The sequence below is a fragment of the Aotus nancymaae genome, unplaced genomic scaffold (genome assembly GCF_030222135.1).
Source record: "Aotus nancymaae isolate 86718 unplaced genomic scaffold, 86718_ANA_hifiasm-v0.15.2.pri h1tg000016l, whole genome shotgun sequence".
NCBI lineage: Eukaryota > Metazoa > Chordata > Mammalia > Primates > Aotidae > Aotus > Aotus nancymaae.
Window position 1 is genome coordinate 46,240,330 of NW_026988428.1, and position 17,241 is coordinate 46,257,570.

At 34.5% G+C, this 17,241-nt stretch overlaps 1 protein-coding gene across 5 annotated transcripts in view; it reads left to right on the forward strand.

Moving 5' to 3' along the window:
• MON2 (MON2 homolog, regulator of endosome-to-Golgi trafficking) overlaps positions 1-17,241 on the forward strand; it is a 136,043-nt gene that overhangs the window by 63,620 nt on the left and 55,182 nt on the right. For all 5 annotated transcript variants that reach the window (XM_064377288.1, XM_064377289.1, XM_064377292.1 and 2 more), the window contains 8 exons: positions 5,783-6,015; positions 8,168-8,249; positions 9,163-9,347; positions 10,906-11,018; positions 11,349-11,453; positions 11,871-11,951; positions 12,029-12,102; positions 12,192-12,282. In XM_064377288.1, coding sequence (XP_064233358.1) covers positions 5,783-6,015; positions 8,168-8,249; positions 9,163-9,347; positions 10,906-11,018; positions 11,349-11,453; positions 11,871-11,951; positions 12,029-12,102; positions 12,192-12,282 — 964 coding nt within the window. The remainder of the gene's footprint in view (positions 1-5,782; positions 6,016-8,167; positions 8,250-9,162; positions 9,348-10,905; positions 11,019-11,348; positions 11,454-11,870; positions 11,952-12,028; positions 12,103-12,191; positions 12,283-17,241) is intronic.

Here is a 17,241-nt window from a genome sequence, read left to right on the forward strand (position 1 = left end):
CACTTTGGGAAGCTGATATGGGCAAATCACTTGAGGTCAGTAGTTCAAGACCAGCCTGGCCAACATGGTAAAACCCCATCTCTACTAAAAATACAAAAATTAGCTGGGCTGGTGTTGTGCATCTCTAATCTCAGCTACTTGGGAGGCTGAGGCACAAAAATCGCTTGAACCTGATATCATGCCACTGCATTCCAGCCTGGGTGACAGAGTGAAATTCTGTCTAAAAATAAAATAATCTTTATGATATAAATCAAGACTTAATGTGAAACAGACTCAGGAGGCTGAGGCAGGAGAATCATTTTAGCTCAGGAGTTGGAGTACAGCCTGGGTAACCACGAAACTCTATCTCTTAAAATAGAAGTGAAACAGAATCTTTGACTAGTTTAAATCTTAAATTTCTATGGTATGTCAGTCTGCATTGTATCATCCTAGTGATATTTTACCTTGCAGCTTTATTTTGCCTAAAATTTTAAAAGTATAGAGTTACAGAAAACTAAAATGTTTTAATTAAAATTCATTGTTATTTTTAGTCATTTATATTAAAACTACTTAGTATTTTACAGACTTTGCCTTGGGACAAAAGGTAATGACTCAAATACACTAGATAATTATGTTGTGAAAGAATCAGATATCTAGCACGAAAGGAGACATTAATTATCTAGTTCACCTTCTCACCTCATTTTATAACCTGAACAAAAACCAACACAGGATGCTACGTATACATTTTCGGTGCCGCAAAGAAAAGTCAGCACTGGGACAAAGGATCTCTCAGCAGGGAAATACTTACTTTCTCTGTAAAGGGTACACTCATCAGCAGTCTTGCCACGAGAGTGCAACAAACAAAGGAAAAGCAGACATATTTATCCCTTACGCATTTGGGGTCATCTTTACTGCTGTGTCTGATCTCCGTTTGTTGGAGCCAGACCTCACAATCTAAAACTGAACCCAGTTAGCTAATAACTTAAAACTTTCTTGATTAGGTAAAGGCATTGGAGAACAGAAGTAAAACAGGAAGTCCAAATAAGGAAGGGACAGAAAGTTGCTTGCAAAAGGACTTAGAAAAGTAATAACATAAATATCTTGGTTAAAGTATAGGGACATAGAATGTACTACATGTCTGTGAGCATGTATAACACAAATATCTTGGTTAAAGTACAAGGAGGTAGAATGTACTACGTTCCTGTGAGCATGTCTGATAGCTACACTGGATAAGGCTTAAGAAAGAGTTTTTAGCAAAAAGCAAGAAGGCTTTAGTCTTTAAAACAAACTATTATTTCTAACACTTAGGATTTATTCTTTCACAAGAAAGGAAACTTTGAAGAAGAACTTTTCTACTTCCTACACAGGAGAAAATTCTTGCCTTCATAGAGCTTACACTTCAGTGAGTGAGATAGTAAATAAATAAAGACACAAGTAAATATATAGTATAACCTTGGGTAGTGGTTAATTTGAAGAAAAAGTAAGTTAAGGGGATAGAGAATGACCAATGTGAAGTTGGGGACAGAAAGGGTCTCCTGGAGGAGATAATACTGAGCAGACACATAAAGGGAAGGAGTGAAGATGTGTGCTTGAGGAAGGAAAAAAAAAAGAAACAAGCCACAACATAATAAATACTTGACTGGATTGTAGAACTGCTTTTTAAAATTTATTAGTAAAAGCCAACAAACAAATTGTTTATTTATGCTGGATTTTAACTAGATCTGCTATTAATACTGTCATTTTTGAATATGGCAGTTGATTTCACTTGATCTTAATTTTCTCTCTTTAAGATAACATTAGGACTGAATCTCTAAAGGAATATAAGCTTAGTTTTTTTTATTTTTATTTTTTTTAGTGCTGTACATACTGAAATTGCTTAATTCTGAAATAATAAACAGCCAGAAAATATTGGGTGTTATTTTTTACATGGGTTAGTATGTTCACATTGGAACTTAACTGTTAAATTGGTATCTTTTATTCATTCATTGTGAGGTTCAATATAAAATGATTTCACTATTTTCTTTAAAGGCATACGTATAAATCTTGATGTGCATTCTGTTCTTTTATTGACTGAGTATAATTTGAAAACTTAAGTGATGTATAGATAGAAGTAGTTTTGACATCAATATTGGTGGCATGTTCTTTCATATTTATTACACTTTAGATCCTTTCAAAGTTGGACTTGAGACAGTTTTTGCAATTTAACCTTAAGTTTAAAATGTTTAAACAAATAAATTACACTTTATCTAAAAGTGGAATTTATGCAGTAATTTTAATAAAGTGGCACTGAAACAGTGAGGTAAGAAAGTATGTGTTTTCTTTTAGGTTCATGGTATAAATAAAAAGTATAAATTACCTGTTAACTGTTATAGTGCTTAAAGTCTGTGCCATAGAATTTGAGAATTGGAGTTTCCAATGTTTTGGATTATTTTATGTTTTAGATACATTTTCCCAATAGATCACATATTCATTGAGAACAGGAATTTATCTAACGAGATGCTTAACACTGATTTATGTAGGACATGGCTCTCTAAGGCTAACTGGCCTGGGAAAGATTAAACCCATAAACTCTATCTCCCCATTTGAGCTTAAGTTTCTTTCTTTTTTTTAACTTTTATTTTACATTTGGGGGTACGTGTGAAGGTTTGTTAAATAGGTAAGCATGTGTCACGGGTATTTGTTTTATGTATTATCTCACCACCCAGGTGTTAAGCCCAGTACTCAATATTTACCTTTTCTGCTCCTTTCCTTCCTCCTACCCTCCCGCTTCAAGTAGACCCAGTGTCTGGTGTTTCCTTCTTTGTGTTCATAAGTTCTTGTCATTTAGCCCGCACTTATAAGTGAGAACATGTAGTATTTGGTTTTCTGTTCCTGCATTAGTTTGCTAATGGCCTCCAGCTCTAGAGCTTAAATTTCTTGATCGATAATGTAAATATATTTCTAATGATTACATAAATTTTTAAAACCTCAAGAGTTGACACATTGGTGTTAGGCTTTAGTGTCAGACTTGAGTTAAAAAACTGCTGATTATTAACTGTCATCTTAGTCCTCAGTTTTATTATCTATGTCTCTTAGGGTTTTTGTGAGGAGTTAAATGAGATAATACATATTCAAAAAGTAGAGTCCTAGGCTGAGTATTTGCTCAGTGAATGATCACTATATATAGATGTTCTTACATTTTTCTAAATTAGCATTTCTTTATTAATTACCTACCTTGATGATTCACAAACTTTAAGAATTTGAGGTAGGAAATTTTGTTAGCTTTTTTATTGTAATCTTTAGTAATTTCAATTTTACTTTTGAGATAATTCATATGCCATGAAATTCACCCTTTTATAGTGTACAGTTCATAGTTGCATTATATGCAAAGTTGTACAACCATTTCACTACTTAATTCCAGAAAATTTTATCACCCCTAAAAGAAACCATATAACCATTCCAATCATTTCCCACATCCCCCTTCTAGTTCTGCATCTATTGATTTGCCAATTCTAGATATTCCATATAACTGGAATGACACAATAAATGTCTTTTTGTGTAATGCTTCTTTGACACAACATAATTTTTTTAATTGATATGTAATAAATGTATATTTCCAGGGTATATGTGATATTTTGATACATTTATATAATGTGTAGTGATCAAATCAGGGTAATTGTCTTATCACCTCAAACATTTATCTTTTCTTTATGTTGGGAACATTTGAATTATTGTGTTCCGGCTATTTTAAAATATGCAATAGATTATAGTTAACTGTAGTTACCGTACTGAACCGTTAGATACTAAACTTTATTCCTTTCTGTATAACTGTATTTTTGTACCTATTCGTCAACCTGTCTTCACCCCCAAACCTCCACCCTTCCTGGCCCCTGGAAACCACCCTTCTGCTTTCTAACTTCATGAAATCCACTTTTTTAGCTCCCACATCAGCATAATGTTTTGAAGGTTCATCTGTGTTATAGCATGTGTTCACACTTTATTCCTTTATATGTCTGAATAATATTCCAATGTATGGAATAGCTTTTTTTCATCAATTGATGCATATTGGGTTATTTTTACTTTTGTTTATTATGAATAATACTGCTATGAGCATTTGTCTACAAGTTTTTGCATAGATATGTGTTTTCATTTCTGTTGGGTATACAACTAGTAGTGGAATTGCTGGCTTATATGGTTACTCTGTGTTTAAATTTTTGAGGAAATGCCAAACTGTTTCCCAAGCAACTGTACCATTTTATGTTCCTACCAACAATGTGTGAGGGTTCAAATATCTCCACATCCTCAGCAATACTTGTTAATCTTTTTTATTGCAGTCATCCCAGTGGTTATGAAATGATACCGTACTGTGCTTTGGTTTGCATTTCCTAATGACTGGTGATAAGCATCTGTTTGTATGCTTCTTGGCCATTTATATGTCATGTTGGGAGAAATGTCTATTCAGATTCGTTGCTCCATTTTTTTTTTTTTTTTTTTGACAGTCTCTCTTGCCCAGGCTGGAGTGCAGTGGCACGATCTTGGCTCACTGCAACCTCCAGCTCCTGGGTTCAAGCGATTCTCCTGCCTCAGCCTCCTGAGTAGCTGGGACTACAGACGTGTGCCACCACACCCAGCTAATTTTTTTTTCCATTTTTAGTAGAGATGAGGTTTCACCGTCTTAGCCAGAATGATCTTGATCTCCTGACCTCATGATTAGCCCCCCTCAGCCTCCCAAAGTGCCAAGATTACAGGCATGAGGCACCACGCCTGGCCTGTTGCTCCTTTTTAATTGGATTGTCTTTTTCTTAATTAGTTTTCAGAGTTATATATTTTGGAAGCCTGTCTCTTATCAGATATGTGATTTGCAGAAGTTTTCTTTAATTCTGTGCATCTTTTCATTTTCTTGATTGCTGCTTTTTGAAGTACAATTGTTTTTAAGTTTGATGAATCTATCTATTTTTTCCTTTGTTGCTTATGCTTTTGGTGTCATATCTAACAAACCTTTGCCCATCTGAGGTCATGAAGATTTTTACCTATGTTTTCTTCTAAGAGTTTTATAGTTTTAGCTCTTACATTTAGGTCATTGATCCATTTTGGAGTCAGTTTTATATATGGTGTGAGATAGGGTCCAACATCACTCTTCTTCATGTGAATATCCAGTTGTTCCAGAATCATTAGTTCTTTGTCTATTGAATTATTATTTTTTCTGGGAATTATTTTGCCAGATATCAATTTTAAGAGATTTAGAACCATAGTTCACTATCTGCCATGATTTAAAACAGATTTATTGCCCTTCCTTCTGAAAACTTTCTTCTAATTATGGGGTAAAAAGTTGCTCTGCAGTTTGAACTTGACACACTATTCTCACTTTGTTGTCAGATTCTATTTGAAATGATAGGTGAGCTGGGTATCTCACGGTGTGAAAAGCATCTTACTCTTCATAGGAGTGATTTGATTTGATGGCATCTTATTTTTAAAGTACAAGTCAGAGTTTGAGAAGTTTTATAATCTATCTCAGTATATTTTATATGTCAGTCTTTATTTTTCTAATATCTAATATTTAATGAAAACATTGGCGTAACTCAGGGGAAAACAAGAAGTAAATTATTAAAATAGTTATGGCAGTGGTTAGGCCTTAATTTTTCTATTCAGGTTATTAAAATACCATGAAGAGATCCCTCCCCTAAATGAAACAAACTTGATAATGTCCCTTTATTTTTGCTATTCTGTTAATTTTAATTTCTATAGTCCATAAATTGTAGACAGAGTTTTATGTATTTTTTTACTGTGGCTTCTCATTACTATTCTATCTTTTTCATAATTTCAGCTTAGAAATGTTGGACAAAGTTGAGCCTCCAACTATACCTGAAGGTTATGCCATGTCTGTGGCATTCCATTGTTTGCTAGACCTTGTTCGTGGAATCACAAGTATGATTGAAGGAGAGTTAGGAGAGGTTGAAACAGAATATCAAACCACCACTGAAGAAGCTTCTTCACCAACACAGTCATCAGAACAGCAGGATTTACAGTCCGCATCAGACCAAATGGATAAGGAAATTGGTATGAGTCTGTATTTTTATTGGAGTCCAAATTCTATTGGAAATAATTTTGAATTTACAGAAAATTTGCAAAAATTATACTTTCTATAAGTCTTTCACGCTTATTTCTCAAGTGTTAACCACTTTTCCACATTTACCTTACCGTTTTCTTGAATTATGTACATATGACTATACTTTTTTCTGACCTTATTTAGAGAATAAATTGCAGACATGATGCCATATTACTACCCTTTAATGCATCAGTGTGTATTTTCTCAAAATACGGACAGTCTCCTGTGTATCATAGTAAAATCACCATCAGAAATTTAACATCAATATTATCTTCCAGATATCATTCAGATGTTACCAGTTGCACTAGTGATGTCCTTTCATGTGTTGAATTTAGTTGCCATATCTCAACTTGGAACAGTTTTGTAGTTCTTCCTTGTTTTATGTGACCTTGACTTTTCGTGAGTACAAGTCAGTCAGTTTGAGTTTGTGTTGTGTTCCTTCATAATTAAATTCAGTTTATTCATTTTTGACAGGACTGGCACAGAAATGTTGCTGTGCTGTACTTACTGTATCACTGTATTAGGAAGCATACTACAATATCAATTTGTGTCATTATTGGAGATGCTTGGTTCTATCAGGTGGTTAATACAATGTCGGCCTGGTTTCTTCAGTGTACACTTAATTAATAACTTTTGGAAAAATACTTTCAGATTGCTGCTACAAAAGAGTGCTTTCCCTTCTGCATTTATTTTTAAAAATTTGTTCACTTATATTAGTATAGATTCCTGGATTTCTATTTTATTCAAAGGATTACAGTATTTGACTACTATTATTTGGTTTGATGCTCAGATTGTTCCCAACATGGCCAATGGGACCTCTTTCAAGATGGCCCCTGTGTCCTTTGGACATGTCCCATGCCCTTTTGAAATTCTCTGAGCACTTCCTTACTCTTTGATAGAACAAGATGTTCTAGGCTGATCTCGGATGATTCTTGTCCAGCCCAGGTATCAGTCATTTCTCCAGGAAACCCTGGTTCCTTTTAGTGTACAATAGTATTGAAATGAACACAGGGATAGTAGGTATCCTTTTTGCTACTTGGATAGGAAATACATATCCACATACACACACACAAGCACACATCTCTCTACATTTCTAAAATGTCTGTTTCTCTATGTACGTTGAATTACCATGACATCAGACTAGTTTCTTCAGTTCCAGTTCAGTACCACAAGGTTTATTTTTAACTTTCTGTCTTTGTAATTCCCCTCTCCAACAGTGTGGAACCTGCTCACATTTTGCTCAGTGTATGTACTTATTTGCTTGATTCTCAACATATGTAATCAGTCTTCTGGCTGAGCCAGTTTGTTACACTGCACCCTGCCCTTACTCCAATTGGTTACACAGGCCAAGAAAGTTTGCTTGAAGTTCGGGAAGGGAAAGGGAAGGGTATCAGCTGGGCATTGTGGCATGTGCCTATAATGCCAGCTGCTTGGGAGGCTGAGGCAGGAGGATTGATTGAGCCCAGGGGGTCTATTCCAGTCTGGGTAACACAACAAGACCCTGTCTCTTAAAAAAAAAAAAAAAGGGCCGAGCGCAGTGGCTCACGTGTGTAATCCCAGCATTTTGGGAGGCCAAGGCAGGTGTATCATGAGGTTAGCAGATCAAAACCAGCCTGACCAACATGGTGAAACCACATCTCTACTAAAAATACAAAAATTAGCCAGCCTGGTGATGCATGCCGATAATCCCAACTACTTAGGAGGCTAAGTCAGGAGAATCACTTGAACCTGGGAGGCGGAGGTTGCAGTGAGCTGAGATCACACCACTGCACTCCAGCCTGGGTGACAGAGCAAGACTCAGCTCCAAAATATACATATAAATAATATATATATACATACACATACCAATTAACTTGTGCACAGAAAGATCTTACCGTAGATATTTTAAAACAACTTATTTTTAAGACTTCTTCAAGTCTGAAACTATATTATGGCTTCTGAGTTTTGATTCTTTTAAATTTTTAAATACTGAATATTAGTATTTAATAATTAAGCTGATGGAATATTTGACATATTATCCAGGAAAGTTTTAGAATTTGACATATTAATAAATATTGTGCTATCTATAATTATAATTCAATATTGTATTTTTTTTCCTTTAAGTTAGTAGGGCTGTTTGGGAAGAAATGGTGAATGCCTGCTGGTGTGGTCTTCTTGCTGCACTCTCACTCCTTCTGGATGCCAGGTATTAAGTCTTTGTAAGTTTTATATTGCACTGTGTCAGTCAAAAAAAAAAAACATTAAAATGATTTACTTAAATTTGTCCCTATAATTATTTTCTTTTCTTCTTCTCCTTTTTTTTTTTTTTGAGATGAAGTCTCGCTCTTGTCCCCCAGGCTGGAGTGCAGTGGCACAATCTTGGCTCACTGCAACCTCCGCCTCCCGGCTTCAAGCAATTCTCCTGCCTCAGCCTCCCGAGTAGCTGGGATTACAGGTGCCTGCCACCACGCCTGGCTAATTTTTATATTTTTAGTAGAGACGGGGTTTCACCATGTTGGCCAGGCTGGTCTCAATCTACTGACCTCGGGTGATCCCCCCACCTCGGCTTCCTAAAGTACTAGGGTTACAGGCATGAGTCATTGTGCCTGGCCAGAATTATTTTCTAATATTAGTTTTTTTATGTGTGAAACATTATTCTTTTTCTCTCTTCCCCCTTCCTCATCCTTTCCTTGCCCTGCCCCAAGCCACCAGAATTGTTGGATGTTTTAATGGAAAATACAATCCTAAAATTACAGAATGCCTTTTTCATTTCAAGACTTAGAACTCTTTTTGCAATGATTATATTTAATTTCTTTGTTGTTTTGCTTTAGGATTTAGAAATTTACTTATTTCAAAATGCTTGGTATTTTAAGCTAAGTCTTTATGTTCATAGTCCTTGTCTTCAGTAATAAATAATGTATTATACATTGCTTTTACCCAGTTCAACTTTTTAGGTTATGTTAATAGATTAAAATTTCTTCTTCAGTGTATTGGTAATATTTTGACAATACTTTTGAATAGATTTTCTTCAAACTTCACTGAATACTTGATTCCATGTTATGCTTTACAATATAATTAAAAATACGTTTATCAGATTAAATAAAATACTTTATTTTCAGCACAGATGAAGCTGCCACTGAGAATATTTTAAAAGCTGAACTGACTATGGCTGCTCTTTGTGGAAGACTGGGCCTTGTAACTTCAAGAGATGCCTTTATAACTGCAATATGCAAAGGTTCCCTGCCTCCTCATTATGCTCTTACTGTATTAAATACTACCACTGCAGCTACACTTTCCAACAAATGTAAGACAGGCTCACTCAAAATTCTCTCTATGTAATGGGATAGATTCTCTCTATGTTATGGTATAGACAGAAGATTATAGACATTCTGAGTTTAAGTCTGCTTTTCCATGTACTGACTCTGTGACCTTGGAGAAATTAATGTCCCTGAGCTCTTAAAAAATATGGGGTGGGGTTGGGATATCCAAAAATTCAGAATCTAAAATGCTCCAAAATCCAAAACTTGTTGAGCACCAACATGACAAAGGAAATGCTCATTGGATAAGTATATAATGTGAATAGGTATAAAATGCAAATATAAGTATTTGCAAATATGCAAATAAATACATAAGTGTATATATAATATACATATTCCAAAATCTGAACAAATCTGAAATCTGAAACAGTTGTGATCCTAAGCATTTTGGATAAGGGATACTCAACTTGTAATACGAATTTTAAACAACAGTTGCTGGGGTAAAATAAGTTAAAAAGTCCTTTGTAAACTATGGGATACTGTTGAAATGGTGATTTTTTTTTTTTAATGGAACTAGTAGAATAATAATGTTTTCAACAACTTAGGTTAAACCAACATTCAAAAATCTATTTTCTTGTTGAATTCTTTGAAAATACTTGTTTGTTACATATAATACAAATTTCAATGTAATATTCAGGGTTTATATATATATATTTTTGGAGGGGAGTTAAAATTTTTTTTTGTTATACTTTAAGTTCTGGGGTATATGTGCAGATATTGCAGGATTATTACATAGGTATACACATGCCATGGTGGTTTGCTGCCTCCATCCCCCCTTATATATGTTTTTTAATGAGACAGGATCTCACTGTATTGCCCAGGCTGATCTTGAACTGGGCTAAAGCGGTCCTGTCTCAGCCTCCCAAGTAACTGTATTACAGGCTAATATTCAGTTTTCAAACTGAAAATGCATTGATCTCTAACTTAAAAAGTATACCAGGGATACATGTTTAAAATACTTAATGTTTTCTAGTTCTGTATTGCTTATGAAGAAGTTACCAAAGTTATATAATTTTATGTTATCTAGAAAATTACTTAATATTTGCTTAACTTGTCTTGGTTTTTGTACCTCATGAGGTTTTTGTGTGTTTTTTGTTTTTTGTTTTTGAGACGTAGTCTCCTCTGTCACCCCGCCTGGAGTACAGTAGCACAATCTTGGCTCACTGCAACCACTGCCTCCTGAATTCAGGCACTTCTTCTCCCTCAGCCTCCCGAGTAGCTGAGACTACAGAAGTGCATCACCATACCTGGTTAATTTATGTATTTTTATTAGAGTCAGAGTTTCACCATGTTGGCCAGGCTGGTCTTGAACTCCTGACCTCAAGTGATCTGTCTGCCTTGGCCTCCTAAAATGGCCAGGATTACAGACGTCAGCCACTGTACCCAGCCTCTCCTTAGTTTTTTAAATATTTGCATATAGGTATTAGGTATTACTGATATTTAAATAAGTGTATGGCTAAACTTGGTTTAATCAAAATATAGTATTACTTTAAATGCAATATAAAAAATACATTTTAATTATTGAGTCTTTCCTTTGTGTTCTAGCATATTCTGTTCAGGGCCAAAGTGTTATGATGATAAGTCCATCAAGTGAATCTCACCAGCAAGTTGTGGCAGTGGGTCAACCTTTAGCAGTCCAGCCTCAAGGGACAGTAATGGTAATGTACTTGTTGTTTTCTTGGTTATCAATTAGATGTCAAGGAAACGTGTCATACCTATCTTTGTGTGTGCCAAAATGTATCATTAAATTTATTTACTTCCTTTTACCTGGATTGTATATTTAGAAGAAACTAGTTTATGCAATTGACATTATTGTAACTAATATGATAATACAACTTTTAATCAAATGAATTCTTCCTTATAAAATCATCCAAACCTTTTTCTTAATTTTGTATTTAAAAAATCTTTTAATATATTAGTGCTACTTTATAAGCTTTTAATTTTTAAGCATACATAATTCTTGAAAATGTATCCTTTTTTGCATACAGCTGACTTCCAAAAATATCCAGTGTATGAGGACTCTACTTAACTTGGCACATTGCCATGGGGCTGTTCTTGGAACATCATGGCAACTTGTCTTGGCAACTCTTCAGGTGTGTAATAGTGTCTGGGTCAGAGATCAGTGTTGTTTTTATATGTAATTGCTAACAATTAGACTAATCAATGCCTGTTGATGTTTTGGACAGTCCTAAGGAATAGATATGAATAAAGAGATAGATATGAAATAGAGAGAATAGATATGAAAAAAGAGAAGTTAGAAAGGGAAGAAGATGTGACTCATATTGTAGGAAGTAGTAGAATGCTTCTCATAATGGCCTAAGCTGTGCTGCCTATGTTTAATATAATTAATTATTTTACACGTATGTTAATTACTGATTTTGGTTATAGGTTTTAGAAACCTACTGATTTTAATTTTGGTTACTAGAAGTTACTACTGATTTTAATTTTAATTATTAGAATTTTTATACTTTTGTAAACTTCATTTTTATTTTTTAATTTTTATTTTACAGCATCTTGTATGGATTCTGGGATTAAAGCCTAGTAGTGGCGGTGCCTTGAAACCTGGGAGAGCTGTAGAAGGACCCAGTACAGTAAGCTCTAGTCCTTCTTACCCAATTAGTGCATCCCAAAGTGTCATATGTTACATTTAATTTTATTCTTCTCTTAGGTTCTAACAACAGCAGTGATGACCGATTTACCAGTGATTTCCAATATACTTTCAAGATTGTTTGAAAGCTCCCAGTAAGAGTCAGTTTTTTTAGTTGACAAAAACATTGTTATGAGTCATATATTTTAGATTGGGATTTCTTATTTCTTCATTTTCTTTTTAGGTATCTTGATGACGTATCACTGCATCATTTAATAAATGCGCTTTGCTCCTTGTCTCTAGAAGCAATGGATATGGCCTACGGAAATAATAAGGTGTGATATTCTACCTTTCTGTTTTAAATATGATACATTAGTTATATAAGATGTATATCCATTATGATCTTAGTGTTTTACTAGTAGGACTAACATTCAGCTTGTATGCTAACCATACTCTGTTGGGTTTTTACCATTTATGGTTATTTGTTGAAGGGAGAGTAAAAAGGTCATGATTTGGCTTGTGATATGTCTAAATATGTCATGATTTTAAGTTGTGTTTATTTCTCTTATATACTCAACATTTAAAAATATTTTTATAGAATAATATAATACAGTTTTATAGGTTATATAAAATGTCATGATAATACTTGTAATTATAATTTATGATTGGGGTAATAATAGATTTAAATTAGAGAATATTTGTCTTAGTTTCCTTTGCCTTCATTGGGATGGAAAGTAAGGAGCTAATAATTTCTTTCTAAAGGTAGTAATTCTCCTTATCTTGAAAATTAAAATTTTTGTTTGTTCATTGATTAAATGAATAAAACAGTACTTTTGAATATTAACATTCAAGAACATTTCTTTCTGTACTACTAAAAATATAACTTTCTATTATACTTGGAAAGCACAGGAACAGTTGGGTTTATTTATATCTTATAAATAATTATTTAAAAGAAAATGCTTTCTACATTTTAATATTAATATAGTTTGACTATTCACAAATAAGTGAAAATAACCAAAAATATTATTAAAAACTGTAATTTGTTTAACATCTAACTGTAGCATTCAAAAATTATGCTGTCTGCCTAGTCCTTAAGTGTAATTCTGTATACTGTGGCTTGTGATCTTGGCTTTTGTGACTCATTTAAATATTGGTGAAGAAAGTCTCATTAGGGCATAGTTTCATATATTATAGTACATAGCTAGATAATCATATAAACATGCAGGTGTTTGAAAGTATGTATTATAGTTTGCTTTAAATCAAGGCAAGGGTAATATATAATGAAGCAATAAATTTATTGATATTTTTAATAATTCTGCATATTTGAGATTAATTCTTAACATAAAACTATAATATTTTATTAAATCTATTTTCAGAAGAAATTATCTCTGTTTTACTCAGTGTATCCATTTTGTTAATAAGTGTTCTGCCCAAGCCTTCCTTAAAAATCGTATCTGTTCCTACCACTCTGAAATTGCACTATTCAAGGTTAAAGATAAATTATTTATCGTCATATCTCCTACTTTTTTATCATAGGTCATGATTTCTTCTAATATTTTTCTTTTGATTTCCATTAACCTGCTCTTAATGATGGCTCATGCCTGTAATCCCAGCATTTTGGGAGGTTGAGGTGGGCGGTTCACCTGAGGCCAGGAATTTGCAAGCAGTAAATAATAAAGTACCTTAATGAAATCTAAGCAAGTGTCCGCACACAGTGGCTCTCGCCTGTAATCCCAGCAGTTTGAAAGGCGAACACGGGCAGATCATGAGGTCAGGAGTTCGAAACCAGCCCAACCAACATGGTGAAACCTGGTCTCTACTAAAAATACATAAATTAGTTGGGTGTAGTGGCACACGCCTGTAATCCCAGCTTCTTGGGAGGCTGAGGCAGGAGAATCACTTGAACCCAGGAAGTGAAGGTTGCAGTGAGCTGAGATCACGCTACTGTACTCCACCCTGGGTGACAGAGCAAGACTCCATCTCCAAAAAAAAAGAGAAATCTAAGCAAGCTTATATGGTAACGTTTTCAGAATTTATGTATTTATTTAACAAGCACAGTATGCTTACTGTGTACATGACACTGCTGGGACATATAAAGAAATAGGAGGTTTCTACCTTCAAAGAGCATATAAGCTACTTGGTTCATAGTTAAGTGTCAATTACGATGGTATGACAGTCTCAATAAATAATATAGATATTAAATGACATGAGACTTATTCTCTGCATTTTCAGTTCCTTGTTATATAAGATGTTATTGGTATATATTTTTATTAAGATGAATTAAGGTTAATCAAGATGAATTCATGTGATTGGAGATGTATATTGAAAGATGGGTAGGATTTAGATAGGAAAGTGCAGGTTAATGGAAATCAAAAGAAAATATGAGAAATCATGACCTATGAGAAAAAAGTAGGAGATTTGATGATCAATAGTTTATTTTTAACCTTCAATAGTACAGTTTCAGAGAGTGGTAGGAACAGATAATGATCTTTAAGGAAGGCTTGGGCAGAACAATTGTTGAGAAAATGGATACACTGAGTAAAATGGAGATAATGTCTTTGAAAATAGATTTACATGTCTCCATTTTAGGATTTAATTTTGTAAAGTAAATATGGAATGCAGATGAAAGCTTTATAAAAAATTCAAGTATAAACTTTAGAAAAGTATTCAGCATAAACCTTACAAAATATTTTTAGATGGAGGCTATAAAAAGTTTTTTCAGTTATGCTATTTATAAAAATTACTGTAAATATGCAGATACTAAAATTAGTGGAAAAGTTTCTACATAATTGAAAAAAGAATGTTCATCTATAGCGACTGTTCTGAGTGACTTAAATATTCTAGGGATTAAAGATGTAGATCAGTGGTCTTTAGGTGTGGCTTTAAAGTGACCAGCATCTTGTTTTTGATCCTCATTTCAGGAATTTATGTCAATGTGTTGTGGAAATAATTTGAGATAAAACTTGCAGGCTTGCGCGGTGGCTCATGTCTATAATCCCAGCACTTTGGGAGGTTGAGGTGGGTGGATCACCTGAGGCCAGGAGTTTGCAACCAGCCTGGCCAACATGGGTAACCCCTTCTCTACTAAAAGTACAAAAATTAGCCTGGCGTGGTGGTGCACGCCTGTAATCCCAACTGTTCTTGTGACTGAGACACAAGAATCGCTTGAATCTGGGAGGTACAGGTTGCTGTGAGCCAAGATTGCGCCAGTGCACTCCAGCCTCTGCAACAGAGTGAAACTCTGTCTCAAAAAAAAGATAAAGCTTGCAAATTCTTTCTTAGAAGATAATGTAGATGATACTTTTATAGTTAACGTTAACAAGCACAGTATAACAATAAAAATATTAAAGCATCTGTTCTTCACTGTTTACTGTATGCCAAGCACTAACATATTATTTTATCATTTAAAACAACTGTGTGAGATTTAGTGGTAATATTCCCTTTTTACAGATGAAAATATGAAAAATAGCTTAAGTGACCTGCCTGAGGTTACATACTTAGTTATCGGAAGAGCTTGGATTTGAACCCACTTATGCCTCATTCTAAAGCTCTGTTCCTAAATACTTTGCTTACTTTTAGTGTGCATCAGAATCAGCTATGCAGTTTTTTAAAAAATACAAATGCCAGGACCACATTCTAGGTTTTTGAATAAGAATCTTCAGGCATGAGCTTTGGACACCCGTACATTCTTTTACATGATTCCTGGGTATATCGTAGTTAAAATAAGTAAGAGGAAGAAGAGGAATAAAGAAGTAATATTAGGCAATATTTAGGGGAACTTATATGCCAGGCATGTTCTAAAATTAGATAGTTTTCTATGTTATTATTATCTTCATTTTTTAGGTTTAAAAAATAAAAACTTTCAGTAGAGGTACATAGGTTACCCAAGGTTATATAGCTATTAAGCAGTAGAGTTGAGATGGGATCTCAGACGGTTAAAACTTCACAGACATCATCTTAACCACTATACCATATTCTCCCTAGAATCATGAATTTTTCTACCACCAAAATTTTTAGGGTGTCTGCCACATCACATGCAGGAAGGGTCAACCTGACCATATTCGTCTTGAAACCCCAATATAATTGGTTCACTGGCTTCTGCTAGAAAGGAAGATATTATCACATATTTCCCTGTTAGATTTTTGTCAGCACTGTAAAAATGTTAAGAATATAGAATCGTAAGAAATCTTTTCTTTAAAAATTAAATTATTCTCTTTATTTTTTATCTATTTATTTTACTTTAAGTTCTGGGGTACATGTGCGGATTGTGCAGGATTGTTACGTAGGTATACACATGCCATGGTGGTTTGCTGCATCCATCCTCCCATCATCTACATTAGGTATTTCTCCTGTTATCCCTCCCCAATCCCCCCACCCCTGTTATCCCTCCCTTAGCTCCCCCATCCCCCAACTGGCCCCGGTGTGTGATGTTCCCCTCCCTGTGTCCATGTGTTCTCATTGTTCAACACCCAGTTATGAGTAAGAACATGTGGTGTTTGATTTTCTGTTCTTGTGTCAGTTTGCTGAGAATGATGGTTTCCATCTTTATCCATGTCCTTGACAAGGACATGAACTCATCCTTTTTTATGGCTGCATAGTAGTCCTTGGTGTATATGTGCCACATTTTCTTTACCCAGTCTATCTTTGATGGGCATTTGGGTTGGTTCCAAGTCTTTGCTATTGCAAACATACGTGTGCATATGGCTTTATAATTGAAGGATTTATAATCCTTTGGGTATATACCCAGTAATGGTATTGCTGGGTCAAATGGTATTTCTAGTTCTAGATCCCTGAGGAATCGCCTCACTGTCTTCCACTATGGTTGAACTAATTTACACTCCCACCAACAGTGTAAAAGTATTCCTATTTTTCCACACCCTCTCCAGCATCTGTTGTCTCCAGAATTTTTAATGATTGCCATTCTCGCTCAATGTGGTTTTGATTTGCATTTCTCTAATGACCAGTGATGATGAGCATTTTTTCAATGTTTGTTGGCTGCATAAATGTCTTCTTTTGAGAAGTGTCTGTTCATATCCTTTGCCTACTTTTTGGTGGGGTTGTTTGTATTTTTCTTGTAAATTTGTTTAAGTTCTTTGGAGATTTTGGGTATTTGCCCTTTGTCAGATGGGTAGATTGCAAAAATTTTTTCCCATTCTGTTGGTTGCCGGTTCACTCTAATGATAGTTTCTTTTGCTGTGCAGAAGCTCTGGAGTTTAATTAGATCCCGTTTGTCTGTTTTGGCTTTTGTTGCCATTGCTTTTGGTGTTTTAGTCATGAAGTCCTTGCCTATGCCT